The 19,586-nt window shown below is 39.2% G+C and overlaps 1 protein-coding gene and 1 pseudogene across 2 annotated transcripts; one reads left to right on the top strand and one right to left on the bottom strand.

Annotated features, from left to right (window-relative positions):
• Nucleotides 1–1,532: 1,532 nt before the first annotated feature.
• chs2 (chitin synthase 2) lies at nt 1,533–16,744 on the top strand (the record flags this gene model as incomplete). The annotated part of the gene is made up of 15 exons (XM_079874723.1): nt 1,533–1,675; nt 6,593–6,728; nt 6,850–7,038; nt 7,137–8,146; nt 8,986–9,075; nt 9,149–9,307; nt 9,393–9,567; nt 9,649–9,750; nt 12,483–12,624; nt 13,768–13,968; nt 14,058–14,342; nt 14,455–14,634; nt 14,731–15,121; nt 16,484–16,556; nt 16,637–16,744. 15 exons carry the CDS (start codon nt 1,533–1,535, stop codon nt 16,742–16,744), a joined length of 3,384 nt encoding a protein of 1,127 aa, XP_079730849.1.
• A 1,110-nt stretch (nt 16,745–17,854) lies between these two features.
• LOC307160603 (complement C1q tumor necrosis factor-related protein 4-like) lies at nt 17,855–18,925 on the bottom strand (annotated as a pseudogene). The gene has a single exon. The product of its transcript is annotated as a complement C1q tumor necrosis factor-related protein 4-like (transcript).
• Nucleotides 18,926–19,586: the final 661 nt, after the last annotated feature.

Raw genomic sequence — 19,586 nt, 5'->3', positions numbered from 1 at the left:
TCCACTATATCGGGTTCGGCTATCGCGGATTGCAGATTGTTGCAGATCAGGCTGGAATCAGGTATGCTTTCCAGGCCGGGGTCAAAACCTTCTTTCAGGCCTGAAAGAAGAAACTGGGTGAAGTTTTTGTCTGGATAGTTGTCTAGTTCTCTAGCTAATGAGGAAATAATGATTGGACTAGAGAGGTACTTTTGAATTTTTTTATTAAGGTTAGCTGAGGAGCGGCGCACAGGGCAAATGGAACGGGCGTGAGCTCCGCCACAGAAATTACAGACATGGAGGAAGCGGCATCGTTGTCTGTTGCAGCCTGATGAATTGAAGCTGTTGCACACTTGTCTGCCTGAGACTGAGGTAAAAATCTGGTTACGGTCATTCCTTGATTGAGGGACATGTGAAGTGGATTTTTCTTGGAATGGAGCTGGATGGGTTGGAAGATCTGGGCTGGTTTGGGGACATTCTGAAGTAGAATGAATGATAGACCTGCAGATGGCACAAGAAAGGCTTCGAACCCCTAAGAAGACTCTGTTATACAGTTCAAGATCCAAGGCTCCCCAGTAAGGACACTGATTCCAGTGGGTGACACGGGCGGTGCATTTAGCTGAAAAAAGCTTATGGTATGTATAAAAATGACTACCTCCGAAAGAGAGACTGAGCTCTGCTATGATAGAGAGGTAGTCGTTTAATTCCTTGCGTCTGGCTGGAAATGAAGTGCAAATTACTTCTGTGTATCTGGCAAAAGCAATGCAGAATTCTGCGAGTGTGAGAACTCGTTTTGAAGGTTGGATGGATTTTTTTAGATTGATGGTTAATGGCCCGCAGTCAAAAGAGCGGTGGGATTCATTGAGAGGGACAGAAGTCAGTAGAGAAGGAAGATCAATATCTGCACCTGATAGAATTAGTGAACGGAGATGGGCTGAGACTGGAGGTGGTTCCATGGCGACTGTGTTGGGAGGAGCTGGAAGATGGACTGCTGTGGAGAGAGAATGGGCTGGCAAGCGGATGGTATCTGAAGAGCAAGTGTTAGTGTTGAGAAAAGTTGATGAATGTTGATCAGAGGGTCCCATTACTGACTGGTGTCCAAGATGGCTGGCATGGGCTGGAATGAGAGGTAGAGGGTTTGTGGGGAAAAAAGGTGGAGAAATCCTTTGCGGAGGCAACCTCACGCTCGGATGTGTACTGGGAAGGAAATTGGGAGGCAACTGGAGGATAGAAGGGGGAAGACAAGGAAGTGCGAGCCGTGGCACTGGCAGCGCCGGCGGCCTTTGAATCGGCGCGTTGGGATTGTGTGGGTTCAGAACGCCGGACCGGGAGAGAAACGGAGGTAGAAGAGGGGCGAGTCTTGCTTTTATGAGCTGAAGAAGTGTTTGTTGGAATGCTGGAACTGACGGAACTGATGAAAAGATCGTAGAGTTGAGCTTTTGATGATCTGCGGGAGAAATGGATTCCGGAGCTGGAAAGGACTTGACGTAGGCTGTAGACTGAACATTTTGATATGGGTGGAATCGGTGTAATAGCAGCGGTAGAATGGAGTGATGAAGTCTGAGAAGATTGACGAGGCTCAGTTAAAACTGGCGATCTTGAAGGTGGAGGAGAGCGTTGCCTTTTGGAACGTGGTTTATATGAGCGCTGGATTTCCCGGCCAGAACGCTCATGAAGATTATCCGTATTTGGATCCGTAAGATCCGATCTTACGCGGGGAGTGACTGTCGGTGTCTCAGGAAGACTTGTCAGTTCGTCGTCTGAAGGAAAGAGCTGGATTTCCGGGATGTCGGACATTATTCCCTGCGGCAATACCGCATACTGGAACAGCTTGATGCTAGAGAGAGGTAAGCGGCTGCTTATATACTCAGGCTGTTGATTGAAAGATTAGATGGGCTCACTCCTCCCTAACTTGCTTTTAGGAACTTCATAAAAACACATAAGTATATCTGTATTAAAGAAAAAATTATTGATAAACATGTATTTGGAATGGAATTAAATAACAAGTAGCCTACTTTTGGTGTCTTGTTCATTTTATTTATTTTCATATAAAAGCAACAGAACTTGAATTACATCCAGTTTATTAGCAACACTGTGCACGAGCGTGAATCCCGCGATATCCATCTTTGATCTCGCAGGTGTCAGATCCACTACGAGAGGAGAGATCTGTCCGGCTTGCCTGCGCTTTTTTCACTCCTCCTCACTGCAGCCGCCTACTCTCGCATACATTTCAGGCGATCAGTTCGTCGTTCAAGTCGTCGTAACAACGAATTATTTAGATCAGTGGACAGGGCGCATAAGAACAAGCAGAGAGAGAGCCTCGGCCGCGTGCGCGCACTCTCACCGCCTTCAAACAACACGAGCACTGTAGGCTATTGCTCTCTCTCTCCCTCGCGCATATCAACATCAATTGACACAATAGTAAAAGGTCGGTAGACCGATTGTGTTTTATAGATTAGTAGTTTGTTCATATAAAGTGTTTGATTACCAAGTACATGTTCAGGAAATGCATAATACAAATTGTATGGGTTAATGTAACGGTAAACGGACTCTGCACAAAGCTCTTTTGAAGCTGTCAAATGGTGTCGCTATTGGACACTTAATTGTGATTATTGCTGCTCTGAGGTTTCTTATAGGCTACTGTTGACTGTTTTATCGTTGTTTTTTGAAGAAGCAGCAGCTCTTGCCTTGGAGAAAACAAAACGGGCATAGCGACAATTTTGCATATAAATTACTACTAATAGGGCTTGAATTACAACCTGTGGGCAGTTTTTCCTACATCCTTTTGTGAACGTCGTTTTACACTTGTATCAGAGAATGTCTAATAGGAAGAGAATTGGCACTCTCTGCTTACTTCCGGTTTCTGGACTGGCTGCAGTAACACGTCTCTGTCCATGCGGGGGCGCTCGCAGGCGAGTGCAGAATGAATGGAGGTCTATGGTGAAATACCCCTCAAAATCCACTTTTCTCAGGATATAATTTTTTGTCTAGTAATTTGAATGTTGTATTCGAAAGGAGATGCAAAGAAATTACACATTGCTGGGTGTTAGATTTTTTAGAGTCACTTATTTGCTTTAAAAAGTCTTTTAAAATGTCAGTGACGTCATACACATCGTACGACCAGAGATACTGCTTTACGACAATCCTTCAGTCACTTTGGTGCTTTCGCGCTATGCTCTTTCTTTTCTCTCAAGGCATCGACAACACAGCTGACACAGGTAAATACACGTGCTAGAAGAGTTTTTGTTTTGTTTGTTTCTGGTCCCGCTTCGGATGCCACGATGCCATCAAGCGGTATCTCTGGTCGTAATCAGTCCTTCACTGACCAATCAGCGTTCATTAGCAGAATGCTAGCGTGTTATGGGCAACAACAACTCAACCTGTAAGAAATCGAAAGGACATAAGTGCTTGTTCATTCAACTTTCGACCTATAACCCATGTTGAACTTGCAAAACCTACAATCAAATCTGAGATTTCTCAACGGCAATCGGGTGAAAGAGACAAATTTAGCCGTCTAGCCCCATAGACTCCCATTCAGTCTGCACTCGCCCGTGATCACCTCCAGCGGAATTCTAATGGAACTGCAACCAAGATCGATACAACGGGGCTGATAGGAAGTGCCAAGGCTCTCCGTAGACGGGCTCTGCTTGTATGCTGCTCAGCGGGTCATCTTAAAAGTGCCGTTGGAGCTACCAATCTCTGTATAACGGGCGTTGGAGCCCTCTGCTGGTAGGGAATCGTAAGATGGCCGCTCGAACACTTCCGGTGGCTTCACTGCCTAGTGGCAGTTTAGAACGTCATGAGCTATCCAGTCATTATATAGATCAGTTACTCGGACACATTTCTAACCGGCATGCATCTCGCGCTGATCACCGGTGATCGGTTCTGCGCAGATTTTGCTCATCTCAAACAAGCCTAACGTAAACAAATCACCCGTCTCCTTGACAACCTGTCACATCTCCCTGACAACCAGCATAGTTGATACCGTTACGTTGCTCTCTTAATAACGAAATCCTGCAAAAAGAAATGGGAAAATACTCAGTGGTAAGTAAATATTTAACGCAATTAACGCAGCATCCATTTTTTTCTGTCATCCTTTGGCTGCATGGTGGCTGTGCTCAGATTTAGTTGCTTTGGTTTTTCAATCCATACCCGTTTCGCCCCGTGGCTCAAAAGAGACACAACAAAAATAGGGACACCCGAAAGCCAAAATAGAATGCAAAATTTATTAACAAAATAGAACTATACAGCAAAAAAAAAAAAAAAAAACGTACAACGGTAACAGTGAACAAATTCATAATCCGTGCACGCTTTCGCAATCGTTGTTCTCTTACGAGAGTACTCTCGTGTTGCTTAAGCTAGCTTACGCTACGGGAAAATCCCTTTTCTCGAGAATACTGAAGCCAAAAAATTATCCTTAATTTTTGCATTAATTTAAAACGCATTGCTGCACAAGCAGACCTAGGCAAAGCACCTCGTGCGCCTATTGGTGGCTCTGCAGTAACTGCTGCAACCTATCGAGGGACTGCTCATGACGTGCACGTCACGTCCCGCCAGAATGGGCGTAGCTATGTCTAAGCTGAGTCCAGATAAAGCGTGCCGCACAAGCCCTGAAAAGTGAAGTGAAAAGTGAAGTCAAAACGTCTCGATCGCACCCCGGTGACTGGTCCTAGTATAGGTCATAAGCCCCTGTAGCGTTAATTGTGTGATTCTGACTGGTCAATTTAGCTCAAAGGAATTATTAATTAATTTATAGGGAATTCGAAAGAATCACTTATTACAATTGAGCAAATGACTCGTTCACGGTTCATTTGAACTGGCTGTAATTCTCAGCTCTGCAGCGAATATAAATATCCACTCTATAGTTAAATACTATTTGTTAGCAAGGTAACTTAGATCAGCAGTTTAAGACATTAAATTTGTAAGCACATAACACAAGTAACACTTCTCTTTAAAATACAAACAAGACTTTATTGATTATTCTAACATGCAAACTACCCAGCAGGCACCGGACGTCAATATGACGTTAGATTGACGTTGGACCCAAACGTTGGAAAGACGTTGCATTTTGATTGAAAATGAAAATCAGGTTGACGTCATAACCCAACGTCAGTCTGACGTCAATATCCAACGTCTGTCCAACGTTGGAAGTTGACGTTATTCTGACGTTGGGTTATGACGTCAAACCGATTTTCATTTTCAACCAAAATGCAACGTCTTTCCAACGTTGGATATTGACGTCAGACTGACGTTGGATTATGACGTCGACCCGATTTTCATTTTCAACCAAAATGCAACGTCTTTCCTCCGTTGGATATTGACGTCAGACTGACGTTGGGTTATGACGTCAACCCGATTTTCATTTTCAATCAAAATGCAACGTCTTTCCAACGTTGGATATTGACGTCAGACTGACGTTGAGTTATGACGTCAACCCGATTTTCATTTTCAACCAAAATGCAACGTCTTTCCTACGTTGGATATTGACGTCAGACTGACGTTGGGTTATGACATCAACCCGATTTTCATTTTCAACCAAAATGCAACGTCTTTCCTACGTTAGATATTGACGTCAGACTGACGTTGGGTTATGACGTCAACCCGATTTTCATTTTCAACCAAAATGCAACGTCTTTCCTACGTTGGATATTGACGTCAGACTGACGTTGGATTATGACGTCAACCCGATAAGGTATCTTAAAATACCGAAAATACGGTAGTTGAATATCCGGTAAGTCGCTTAAAGGAATAGTTCACCCAAAAATGAAAATTCTGTCATCATTTACTCTCCCTCAAGTTGTTCCAAACCTGTATGACTTTCTTTCTTCTGCTGAACACAAAAGAAGATATTTTGAAGAAAGTCGGTAACCAAACGACGGATGGACCCCATTGACTTCCATAGTAGGAAAAAAAAATACTATGGATGTCAATAGGGACCAGCAACTGTTTAATTACCAACCTTCTTTAAAATATCTTCTTTTGTGTTAAGCAGAAGAAAGGAAATCATACAGGTTTGGAACAACTTGAGGGAGAGTAAATGATGACAGATTTTTCATTTTTGGGTGAACTATCCCTTTAAAATATTTGAGAAATTTTTGAGAAACTCTTTTCATCATCAAAGGGAGTGGGAAATTAAACTGAACATGGACAGGTAGATGATTTATGTGTAAAGATAAATATAGAAGTCACAGCATAGAAACTCCCTCCCACCTGGTTATAAGGCTCTGGTCTGTTTTACATATGGTAAATCAAAGGTTTTTGCTGCCTTGCAAACATCTCACTATGGAAAATCAGCAGAGACATGAATTCAGGTAATCATTTTTTGTTTTTCATTTATCAAACTTACATTAAATAATTAAAATTAAGATCTCCACAAACATTTAATTATGCAACTAAATGCTTATTTTTGAATTTAACATTTTTAATATTCCACTTTCTCTCAAATTGATTTTTTTATAAAGAACAATTTTGTACCTATTCCTGGCATATATTCCTTCAATCTCTCTAGCATGATAAATACCCAAAAAAATTGTAGGCTACATCTTTTAAATTTCTTGTTCAAGTGAACTTTAAATTTTCCATTAAGCTATTCTCTTTTTTTCTTCCCAAACAGGCGACCTTGGGATGCGTGCAGAGAAGTGCCGATCATTCAAGATGAGCAGAAACCAAAGAAACGAGTGCAGTGTTTGAAATGGTTCTCGTGTGCCATTGTTGGCTTACTTGTCTTTGCCCTTGCGCTGCTCAGTAAAGTGAGCTGCTTTAATAATCATTGGCTAATCATTTTTGGATGACAGGATAACAATTAACTTGTCTATTGAATATTACACAAAAGGCTTGGTTTGACTGAAACTATTTTTTTTTTCTTTTCAGACATCATTTTTGCTTTTGATAACATTTGGGAACAATAAAACTGAGATTATATGTTCAGAAAAGAAGCCGGCCGCCCTACTTGGCATTGGCTTTGTTCTAGTTGGGCCGAGTGTTCTCCTTTTGCTAAAAAGCACATGGAAGTTCATTTTCAAGAGTGCAGCCATGCCCTCTAAAAAAACTGTTTTTTGGGTAAGCAAACAGAGTTTTTGTTAAACAGATGTATAGTAGCAGAGAAACTGATTGTTATGGCAGTAACCTTTCTGACTTTGATTTGATCTTTGCTCTAGGTTCTGTGTGTTGAGTTCCTGGTAGCATTTGGAGCTGCAATTCTAACAATAGTAGCCATGCCACACTTTGACATTGTCACCAATGTGATGATCCTAAACAGTGTGAGCATCCTGTCAGCAGTGTTCCAGGTAGTCGCTGAGTGCCTCGCCAAAGAGAGTAAGCGGCTTATAATGCTCCCCGTAAGCTCCATTTTCTTAATCGTCCTGGGTTATGTGCTTTTTGCAATCAGTTATCTGGCAATTGAACAGTCCCCTCAGATGAGAATATCAATTGGCCTTGCCATTGTGGGGACCATCTGTGTTTCTGTGAACTGGTGGGAAAACTACAGCACGCTCTTCTCCATCTCATGTCTAGAGGACATTTCCAAAGACATCGCTCAGTCCCGTAATGTGGTGTGCATCATCTCCAGTTTGATGAGAATCCTGATTACTTCAGCTGTGGTTGTAGCTTATGTTCCTCTGTCTGGTCAGAACTGGGAATCGTTCAAATCCATCTTCGAAACAGTCATTATTTCATTGGTGGCGCTCCAGATTGTATCCTCTGCGCTGTGCCACTGGTTTGTAGTTGTGGCTTGCAAGATGCACTCCCTGCACCGCAGCTTCGCTTTGCCCATGTACATGGCCTCGATTGCAGTTTTGGCAGTGTTTTTGATTCCACTTGCATTTAAACTCCCAGAGTCTAATCAAACTTCTACTTGTTTTGAGAACGTTCGGTTGAAATCCAGTGATACATTGTTGCGGTTGATGTTGGCTGATGCTACAAAAAGTCTACAAGCCAGGTACATTGTGGAAAAAATGAGTCCAGGAGGACTGGCGTGTTTGATCTGCTCTGCTCTGAGCTGGTGGTTGGGACTCATGCTCAGTACATTTTACATCTGGTTCCTGAAGATCCATCGAATAGAAAGAACCCAAGATCTGTTCGTGCGACGCATGTATGAAGGAGCGTTTCTGGAACAGTCCATGTTGCTGAACACCCGTTTTGAAATCAGAAAGAAAATCAAGGAGAAACGGTGGTAAGTGTTTCAACTTTCTAACTCTAAGTATGGTTGCATATTGTTCATATCAGCCAATATTAGAGATTTTTAATTGATCTGTATCGATGTTGAATATTTAATGGTGCATTCTCATTGTTTTTTACATTTATATTATCTGACTCTTACTTCATGTCCATCTATAAATATTTTAATTTATTTATAATATTTTAATAACACCGTTAAATGCAAAGTAATTAAATACCCATTTTCATACTGTAATGTGATGCATAGTCACTTGTGTCCTTAATTTGTTTTTTTTACTTTTTAGTGCTTTATTTTTAATATATTGAGACAAATTAGACAAAGTTATCTTAATCAAAGCATTTTACACAGTAAATGTGCTCCCATTAAAATTTAATGTGAAGACATCAGTGAGATTAAAAGGAGAGCAAATGGAGTTTTGCTAAAGTCTCCGGCTTAAATGTTTCGTCTAACAAAAAGACTTTAATTTTACATGTATCCCCTCTATAATTTTAAAAGAGTTTCAGCATCTGAGACTATACACTCGCCAAAATATCAAAGTTTGCAATAAAACTCGAATTGCTTGAGTAAACTCTAATAAAAAAGAATTTTAATATGAACTCAAACACGTCTTTATCACATTTTTCCTAATCCAAATTATCATGGCTATACCATGCACTGTAATTTTGTAGCTTTATACTTTTACTGCATGTCAACTAACAATTGATTCACTTGCTTCTAATTTTACAAATGTTAGTAATTAAATGAAATGAAAATGAAAAAGAAAATGTATCTGAGAGCGACCTCTGAGCAATTACAATTTTCCTTTGGATTTCTTAATATGTGTTCCTCAGCAAAGAAGAAACCATCAGAGTGTTTCTGTGTGCAACGATGTGGCATGAGACCTACGATGAAATGATGAAGATAATCATCTCTATGTTCAGGTAAACATACACTTACTCATTCAGTCTCAATTGAATTGTACTTGTAATTGAATACTATTTCTTTTACTACCAGGCTCGATAAATACAGGCCCAAGACCGACAAACACAGCGATGTCCAGTTTGAATTCCATATTTATTTTGATGACGCTTTCATGGATGTTGATAATGGAAGGCAGCGCCATGCAAATGAATACGCTGAAATTCTTGTGGATGTAATTAAAGAAGTTTACACGTAAGAATCCTCTTTATTTTGATCTGTTTATGGTTACTGAGAATTTATGGGAAAAACTAATCCAGTAATACTTCACATGCATTAGCATTTTTAGTGAGGAGGATCCATGTCTATTCAAGCAGACGCCACCACTACCATGGCAGAAGATCATAAACACCCCCTATGGAGGTCGTCTGGAATACACCCTTCCTAATGGCAATGTGATAATTGTTCACTTCAAAGATAAGCAACTTATTCGTCACAAAAAAAGATGGTCTCAGGTAAGGGTCATGCAGCTAAACACAGGTGCAGATGTTTTGCGAATTTGCGCTCAGAACTTCACTAATCGTCTGTGTTTGCAGATAATGTGCTTGTATTACATTTTTGGTTGGAGACTTAACAGACAGTACTTCAAAAAGTTTGAGGAAGGAGAAGGACTGGATGACCTTAAGGAGAAACTGAAGGTTAGATGCTTAACTTTAAAATTCACCACTAGTATTTCTACAGAATAATACAATATCAGCTAGACCAGGGGCCCGTTCTTCGTACGTTGCTTAAAACATCCGAGATCAAATTACACATCCAAGATGATATCATTGTGCTAATCATTATCTGGCTAATTAGGTTCTTCGAACACACTTGCCGGATATGATTAGTATCGCTGGATTGAGTTATCTGAGATAATTCCGCTGGTTCATGTGCTGGTTTAAAGGGGATATGTATCGATAGTAGAAACATTGATCAGCAACGCTGCTATTGGCTGCTCACCATGGCCAAAGAGCGCGCTCAGTTTTTCTCCTCAGCAGAGCAAGAACTAATAGTCGAAGTTTATTCGGAATTTTAATGTTTAATCAAAACGCCAGGGAACACCTCAAAGTCTGCAAAAGCCAGGAGAGAGGGCTGGCAAAAAGTAGCAGACAATTTAAATCCGTTAGAAGAGGCCATGTTAGATGTTTTTATCACATTAGCCTATATTTTTGTATTTTAATAATTGCATAATTACTTTGTTCATTGTAATGTCAGAGTCACCACACTAGAACATGGGAACAAATAAAAGTGAAGTACAAAAATATTCTACATAATGGTAATTTTTTGTTATATTATAGTCTCTTTTATAAAAGGCACTGTTAAATAAATGGTTGTCTGTTTATAAAAGCAACCAAGAAAAAGGCTGAGAAACAAAAGAAGAAAAGATCTTAGTAGCCTACACTGTAAAATAATTTTTGCTGCATTAAATTAAGGCCATATAGTAATTTCAACTGTTAAATCTTGAAATTACATTGTGTTTTCCTCTTTTGTGCACTTTTACATAATACACACTTATCTGTTCCCAAGAAAGTGGTGGCTGAAATATGTGCAGTAAGTGGACATTTTCTAACTTTCCAAAGGAAAGAAAGTATACGACTTTGTAATGTCCATTTGTTTCCCTTGCACTGGACAGTGAATAAACCCTCTCAGATAATATAATGTCATATGGAGAAACTAGCCTACCTGCAAGCGCATAAATAACTTTACTTAATTTATCCTTGTATGCTTTATGGCTGCAATATAAGTTGCAGGATTCCACATCTACAGAAAGGCCTACAGAAGAGTCTGCACAGGCAGAGGAGACATAGGCCTACAGCTGGGCAGTGTATAGCCAACTTTTCCTTTTTTTGTTGTTGCATGAGGCATACTAATATCTCTTGTTGCAGGCACTTGACCACTGGCTTTTCTTTACAAAGGACAATTGAAATAAAACTCAAGGAACTAAGCATATTTGTCTTTTATTAAACATTTAATGAAAAGTGTTTTTTTGTTTTTTTGGCAAAGTTGTGTAATATGGCACATGCAACTGGCCCTTTCAGGTGTGCAACCCTCAGACTTTTCAGACACTGAAATCTTCCCTTTAGTTAGCCAAAGTTAATTTCATTGTGTGCCCTTGTCCTGGCTAGAGCTGCATTGTAACTGGTTTGGGTCAGGGAATGGGGTCATAAAACACCTGTCTGCAGGCAGGAACATGTCATAATCACCTATGAAAAAATGCAGTTCTGTTAGGATCAGCATAAGTGTATGTAATACAGTGAGCTAGATATTTAATTGTAGAACTTTCCTTACCACTTTCAAATAATGTGCATAAATGTGAATCTCTGAACAGTCATGCACAGATCCTGGCCATTTTGCTTTCACATTTGTGATATGGAAGATTTTAGTCAACTGCCTTTTTTTTATTTGATATAATATTACTAATCTGGAATATTAAGAATCACAATAGTAACTGGGCTGCACACTTACATTGTGAACCCCCTTTTTGTTCACATAATCCCCTTCATTGAGGCCTTGATGGCAGTCTATGGTAGTCTATGGTACCAATCACGTTAGTGAAGCCTGAGTGACATATAGGCCTACTGTAATCGGCATGGTCATGATTGCATGATCTTCATAAAAAATTATGATAGCCTAAAAAAAAAAACTGCTTTAAAAAAAATGCTTTACAACATTGGGTCTTAAGTGTCTTGGAAATGCCACAAAAAAAACTAAAACTGTTTTTTAAACCTAAAAGCACCAGGTAAACTCCGAATGACACGACAGACAGCACTTTCCATCAAGTTCTCCGCATCTCAATAGTGTAAAGGAAAGAGCCACTCGCAAATAATCTTAAGGCAATGCAAACAGTTTGTGCTGTATTTAAAGCCAGACTCCGACAAGTCGAAAACGACAATCTCACGAGTCACGAGAAAAAATATATATCTCAGAAAGTGCACTATCGCGCTGCGCTGGACTTCCCGTATCAGCTCCGCTTATGAAGCCGCAGTCTAATCCTGTTTACATGAAATAAGCCTGCTCGCGAGCAGGTTTAAGCTTGCGCACCTGTTGCTATGACAGCAAGTCCAGGATGAGCGTCGAAGAACCAAACAATCCAAGATCATGCCAAATCGCCAACAATCAAATCCAGCTAAGTGAGTTAGCGACGTACGAAGAACGGGCCCCAGGGTTCACCAATCTCGGTCCTGGAGGGCCGCTGTCCTGCAGAGTTTAGCTCCAACCCCAATTAAACACACCTGAACCAGCTAATCAAGGTCTCACTAGGCATACTAGAAACTTTCAAACAGGTGTGTTGGAGCTGGTTGGAGCTAAACACTGCAGGACAGCGGCCCTCCAGGACCGAGATTGGTGAACCCTGAGCTAGACTCTGAATGTTTTTAATGCTTATTAGAGAGAGAAGGAGAACACATATATCTTGGCCCTGGATGGGGATACTGATTTCCAGCCGTCCGCAGTCATGCTGTTAATTGACAGACTGAAACTCTACCCAGAGGTTGGGGCTGCCTGTGGCAGGATTCATCCAACAGGCACAGGTTGAATATATATATATATACATACACATATATATTAAGTATAAACCATTTTTATCAGGTCATTTTATTGTTTTTGATTCATTACTGTAAAATTTTCTAAACATCTAGAATAGAATAGTTTTGGTTCAGTAAGATTTTATTATTAGGCCTATATAAAATTGTTTTCAGCAAGGGCACAATCAAAGACATTTATAATGTTACAAAAGATTTATATTTGAAATAAAAGCTGTTACCTTTAACTATTTATCAAAGAATCCTGAAAAAATGTTTCATGGTTATATTTAATTGTTAAGCAGCACCACTGTTTTCAGCACTGATAATAATAGGAAATGTTTCTTGAGCTGAAAATCTGTGTATTAGAATGATTTTTGAAGGATCATGTGACACTGAAGACTAGAGTATTGATGCTGAAAATTCAGCTTTGCCATCACAGGAATTACAATTGCAAAATATATTAATTGTAATATTATTTCATATCAACTTTAAGGAATACACTACTATGGACTATATGAAGCTAATAGGCATTGACTAAAAGCCATAAAACTCTAATATGACTGTTTTTACTGTATTTTTGATCAAATAAATGCAACCTTGGTGAGCATAAGAGACTTCTTTCAAAAACATTTTTAAAATCTTCCTGGAACCCAAACTTTTAAAAAACTTTTCTAGAATGGTTTTCAAAGTATGAGGCAGAGTAAGTGTGAAGAATAATTAACCAGATAAAACTACTAATAATAAATTAATTTAGAAAAAGAATTCAAAGAGAATCAAAATAAATAAATTACAATTTAAAAAAAAAGAAAAAAATCAAGATAACAACCAAATATGTCTGAGCTGTATGTATTGTCTGTAGGGATAAAGCCAGTTATGATACCTATAAATCATACAGTAGATGGTACAGTATTTTCCACCAAATTCATCTGTCATTTGGTAGAAACTAGTCGCAAACATGCACTCATCTTTGAAAACTATGGAAACATCTACATTAAATATGGTACGATGATTAACTATTTCGCCGCTTGATGACCATTGTAAAATCTGAGATCCACTCATCTATTCTAAAGAAAACTGCACGTGCGACTACTTATGTATAGTATAGATTATAAAGGTGATAAACTGACTAATAAGATATTATGCTTAAAGGGCCCATGGTGTGGTATCAGAAGTTTGAATATGCGGTAGGCCACTGGCTGCAAAAGACTGCAGAGCACGTGTTCGGCTGTGTACTGTGCAGCCCTGGATGTTTCAGTCTTTTCAGAGGAGCCGCACTCATGGACGACAACGTCATGAAGAGGTATACAACTAAAGCAAGTGAAGCCAGCCACTACATCCAGTATGATCAAGGTAATGTCTACATGAAGCTAACCACATGACAAATAATATCAATTCAGCCTAGACTGAACAAATTCACCCTCTTTTCGGTGTAACGTCAGGTGAGGACCGCTGGTTATGCACTCTGCTTCTGCAGCAGGGGTGGAGGGTTGAGTATAATGCAGCATCTGATGCCTACACCAATGCACCTCAGGATTTTAAAGAGTTCTACAACCAGCGCAGACGCTGGGTACCTTCTACCATGGCCAACACCATCGACCTCTTGGGCTCAGGAGGACTGACCTCTGAGAGGAACAGCTCTATCTCAAAACTTTACATCTTGTACCAGATTATCAGCATGGCAGCTTCCATCTTGGGCCCTGCCACTATCTGTCTCATGATATCAGGTAAGGTTTTGCTTGCATAGAAAAACTGACAGTAATTTTATTTGCATTAGATTCAGTGTGCTGTTTTATGGCAGAAAAAAAGGGCTATTAAAGTGCTTTCTTTATCTTGCAGGAAGCTTTGTGTTCATTTGGGAAATCGGTGAAAATATTGCTCTTGCTTTGGCCGTAGTGCCCCCTACTGTCTATCTCATCTTGTGCTTCAAACTGACATCTGACATGCAGATTAAAATTGCAGCAATTATGAGTGTGCTCTACGCATTTCTCATGGCGGGAACAATTCTCTGCATCATAGGTAACGACTATGTCTTTTTTCATGCCTAAAAAACTATTTAGAACATAATTTTTTTTAGACTGGACATACTTTATTTCCTAATTTCTACTCTCGTAGGGGATTTAGTGAGGCAACAAACCTTTCTGACCCCGAGTGGTCTGTTCCTCATCGGCATGGTGTTGTTGTACATCATTACGGCAGCTTTACACCCTCAGGAGTTCTCACTGGTCATCTATGGGTTGTTATACTTCCTCTGCATTCCCAGCGGGTATTTACTCTTGGCCATTTACTCTATAGTCAACATGAACAATGTCACGTGGGGCACTCGTGAAACCGGCGGCCAGGCTAAGACTACAGCAGTCGATACCTTCAAGAAGAAGTTCATGAATGCCACATGTTGCAAATGTCCATGTTTGGAATCTGAAGAAGATTCGAGCAAGGAGATACTACCTGCAGAAACCATAACAGAAACTGAAAAGCCTTTGGATGTTCCTTTGGAAACACAAAGGTAAAAAAAAAAAAAAACTACACTATAGCACAAATTCACATTGTTTCATCCCATTTCTATCCACCTGTGTAGATTTTTTATATAGATTTGAAAAAACTAAATTAACTAATTAATTACTTTCATATTACAGTGGATGTTTTTAATACTATCACTAATAATACTGTATTCCTACAATGTAGGGCAGAGGAGTTCCCACTCAGTGCTCATCAAAGTAAGTATGACTTCCATACTTAATATCCTAATATTCTAACTGTTGACTTATTGAATTAGATTACGATAAAAACGGTTATGTATTTAATTCCAAAAGCTTGGATTGAACATCTGCAGATGAAATCTTATGACTTTCCCTTGCATGAATCTGCGCTTCCAATGGTAAGACAAATTGGAAGAAATAAATTATATTATATTATATTATATTATATTATATTACATATTATATTATATTTGTTTATATTTGTTTATATTTGTTTATAATTTTTTTATATATATGTATTTTTTTTTTTTTTTTGCAAAATAATTATGTTTATTATTATTCTGACATAATACATGGCTACATTTGAATGGCTGTCAATGGAGAAACTTGTTTTTTGCAGGTTTTTTATTTAAATTAATTTTTTTGGCTGAGCTAATTGGCCCTGCTCTTGGTTGCTGCAGATGTGTCAAGTGCATAGTGCATACACATAATATACATGTACTGTTTCACCACATGCAGGATGAAATCGATTTCTGGAGAGAACTGCAAAAGAAATATCTAGAACCTCTTAAAGAGAATAAAGAACAACAGGAAAAAATAGCTAATGATCTGAGAGAACTTCGAAATAAGGTAAGCCTCGTAAGCTTGTCAATATGCAAAAACGACTTTGTATGTGGTTTTGTCTATATGCTCTGGAACAGTAAAGTTTTGTCTCCATGCTGTTTTGCTGTTCTCTTTCATATAGGTTACATTTGCCTTTTTCTTCTGCAATGCACTTTGGCTAGTGGCAACTTTCTTCCTTGAGACAATTGGTGACTCAATCTCCATAAAGATCCCAAAAATGTTTCCTAATGGGACTCGATCCCCAACAGAAGAGTTTTCCCTTGATCCAATTGCACTGATGTTCCTACTGAGCTTCGCATCATTGCTGATAGTGCAATTTATTGCAATGTTATACCAAAGGTAACTAAACATGCACAAAAGAATAAAATAACTATCACTGATTCTTTTATATAAAATTGCCAGACCTTTTTGTTTTAGTGTTTCACTAAATCACAAAGTGGAGATCATGCAATACATTATATATAAAACCAGTCTAAAGTCTGAAGATAAATCATTCCGTTTTATTCCTATTTTTAGTCATGGTGTATTATGTTCTTTTGTTTCAGAGTCTACACATTAATCCATTTTGTGGCATATGCTGATACAGAAATTAAAGCTTGTAGAAAGCAGTCACATCAGGTGAGCCAATGGATACACACTACATTGCCATTTTAAATGTTTTTTTATTTGTATTATTAACGATGTCCACATTTCAATAGGTTGCACAGATCCAGGACTCAAACCCCCAGTATGAGACATATGAGCTAGATACAGCCTTATGTTTTCAGAACCCCTCTGTTTTGAGAAGAGGTGTGACTTCTGTATAAGGATTTGTATTTATCTAAAGATTTATTGTCCTATAGATACTAATGTAGCACTAATAACATTTTCTGAATTATTTATTTAAGGAGAATTTAAATTGTAAAAAATATGTCAATTAATGATTTTTATTGAGTTAATTACATGATATGCCAACTAATAATCAGATTAATCACAAGCAATCACCTATACCGGGTAGTTTTTGCTAAATATTACATTATTTCTGCCTACTAAAGCTTTGGATATATGAACATTACTAGAGAATGACCTTTTAAGGAGAATATGTTACTTGTTAAATTAACAATCCTAAAAAATATTTTAAATGATTTCTTTGTACATATTTACTGTTGAGTGTATTTAAATAAAAATGATCTATTATCTTTTGTAATCGTCTCTCATTGTTACTCCAGACGTTTTAATGTTATTGAATAGATCACAGTTTTATGCCATCATTGATGTGACATATGAATGGTGCATTTAAATTAATGTATTAATTAATTGTAGAAAGGCCGATGGAAGTGTTTACTTGTTAATGTTTAAATGGCAATTTGACATATAAATACATTTATAAGTTATTAGGTTTCCTACACTTATTATATTGATCCTCACAATGTTGGTCAAACACACACACACATGGTAAGTTAAAGTTTATTTAGATTAGTTTATATCCAAAATAGTAAATACAATGGTACAATAAAAATCAGCACCAACTATGTCTATGTAGAGCATTTTGCCTCTAACAATATGAGAGAGTCATAGTAGCATGTCTTTCTAAACAATTATACAAAAATGGGAAGCCTTTATAACAGCTTTCAATAATAAGGTACTAAATATGATAAGCTTAGATCAATAGTTAATTTACATTCAAACATGAATATATGTACATTCACTAGTGATCTGCTAACCATATGCAATGTAATGTTTGTTAATGTCATTAATGAAAGTTGTTGCCATTTCTTTAAGTTTAACCTGAAAAAATTATACAATATTTACATAATAATTTGTGATGTGTAAAAGCACATAACAATAGCACTATGTTAGAGGACCGAATGTATTGGCAAATTTAGTACAAAAACAAAAGGTTAAAGGCGGAGCTATGAATTATTCAGTACTGGTTCTCAGGGGAAAGTTCTGCCTATGTTCATGGAATCGGCAAAAGGATAGACCAGGAATTCAGAGAATGTTGTGTAGCGTCCTTGGTTGCTGTAAACGGCGTATCCGTCATCCTGCTGACTGTACAGCCAGACACTGTCTCCTCTTTTCAGTGACAACAGCAGACTCTGACTCTGCATCTCTCTCCTCCGCGACAAGTCCTCGTCGAACACCATGGCCCGCACCTCCCCTCTGCCCAACATCAGCTTCACCGACAACGCCCGACGAGGGTGTTTCCCCACAGTAAACGCGAAGAAGTACGCACCGGGGAAGTGGCAGGTGAAACGTCCAGAAGTTTTGTTAAAGTGGCCGCCTATGTTAACATATTCCACGTCAAACGTGAGAGCTTCTCTTTCCCGATGGCCTCTGCTTTCACCCAGCACTGATGATGTTCTTGCCACTGAAAATGCAGAACGTGGTTCCTCAATGGTTGTTCTTCAGTCATAATGGGCATCTATAGGGGGAGGACAACCTGGAATATGGAGGCCTGGAGGAGATAGGTGGTTACTGAGATCTCCAACAGATGATGTGGAGTCTGGGTAGACGAGATAACCGCTAAATGTGATGTATGGTCCAACGTTGCTGTAGATGGCGTAGTCGGGATTCTCCTGAAGCAGAAGGTAGACCGTATCCAAGGGCTTCAGACTGACCATCACGCTCTGGCTCTGCACCTTGCGACCCTGGTTCTGGTATCCGTCGTACGCCATGGCCTGCACCTCCATCCCGTTCTTCACCAGCATGACAGACAGCATCTTCTTGGGAAACTTTCCCACGGTGAACGAGAAGTAGTACGCACCAGGCAGGCGGCATCTGAAACCGCCTGTATCTGGGTTGAAGTCATCACCGATGTTGACGAGAAGGCGGTCAAAGGTCACGACCCGCTGAGTGCCACCCAACACGCTGCTGCTACGTGTGGCGGAAAAGGCCAAGCGTGGGCCTGAAGTCATTGGGGGGATGTTGAGGGACGCTACACAGCCCAGACATGTGACCAGCCCAAGTAAACAGGACACACCACTGCTTGGTCTCCATAACGTCACGCCAGCTGCTGTAGAAAAATACATTATCGTTATCAAAAGTCTTCAATGTCACTTCTTGGCACTGTTGAAAACGTCAAAAATAATTCTCAAACAACTCCAAGTAATTATTCAAAAATATATCAGTGCGCCATTATGTATTTTGCACCAAAGGTACAAACTGAAATCTTTAATGCTGTATAATACTTTAAAGGATTAGCTCACCCCAAAATGAAAATGTCCTAATAATTTACTCACCCCAATGCCATCCAATATATCCATGACTTTCTTTACTCAGTGGGAGAGAAATTATGTTTTTTGAGGAAACATTTCTGGATTTTTCGTCTAACAATGTATTCCATTGGTTACCATCGTCTTTAAGTCCAAATCAATGCAGTTTCAAACGTCTTTGAAGTGTTTAAACGGGCTGTACGCGATCACAGCTGAAGAAGATGTTGTTAGGAAACGATAGGTCATTTAAAAAAAAAATTATAGGCCTAGACTTTTTTACCTTCCATAGTTCGGATTGAGCTGATCAACAGATTAAGTCATCAGTTCCATCTCTGCTGTTACCGAGAATCCCACTGAAAATCTATACTAAAATTTAATAAAAAATAAAATAAAATAAAAAGAGAGAGAGAGAGAATCCCACTGAATGTGGAAACGCACAGCTGTGGGGATCCGA

Source organism: Squalius cephalus (genome assembly GCF_949319135.1).
Source record: "Squalius cephalus genome assembly, chromosome: 6".
Classification (NCBI taxonomy): domain Eukaryota; kingdom Metazoa; phylum Chordata; class Actinopteri; order Cypriniformes; family Leuciscidae; genus Squalius; species Squalius cephalus.
Note: the sequence above shows the minus strand (reverse complement) of the source record. Positions and strands in the feature narration are given on the sequence as shown.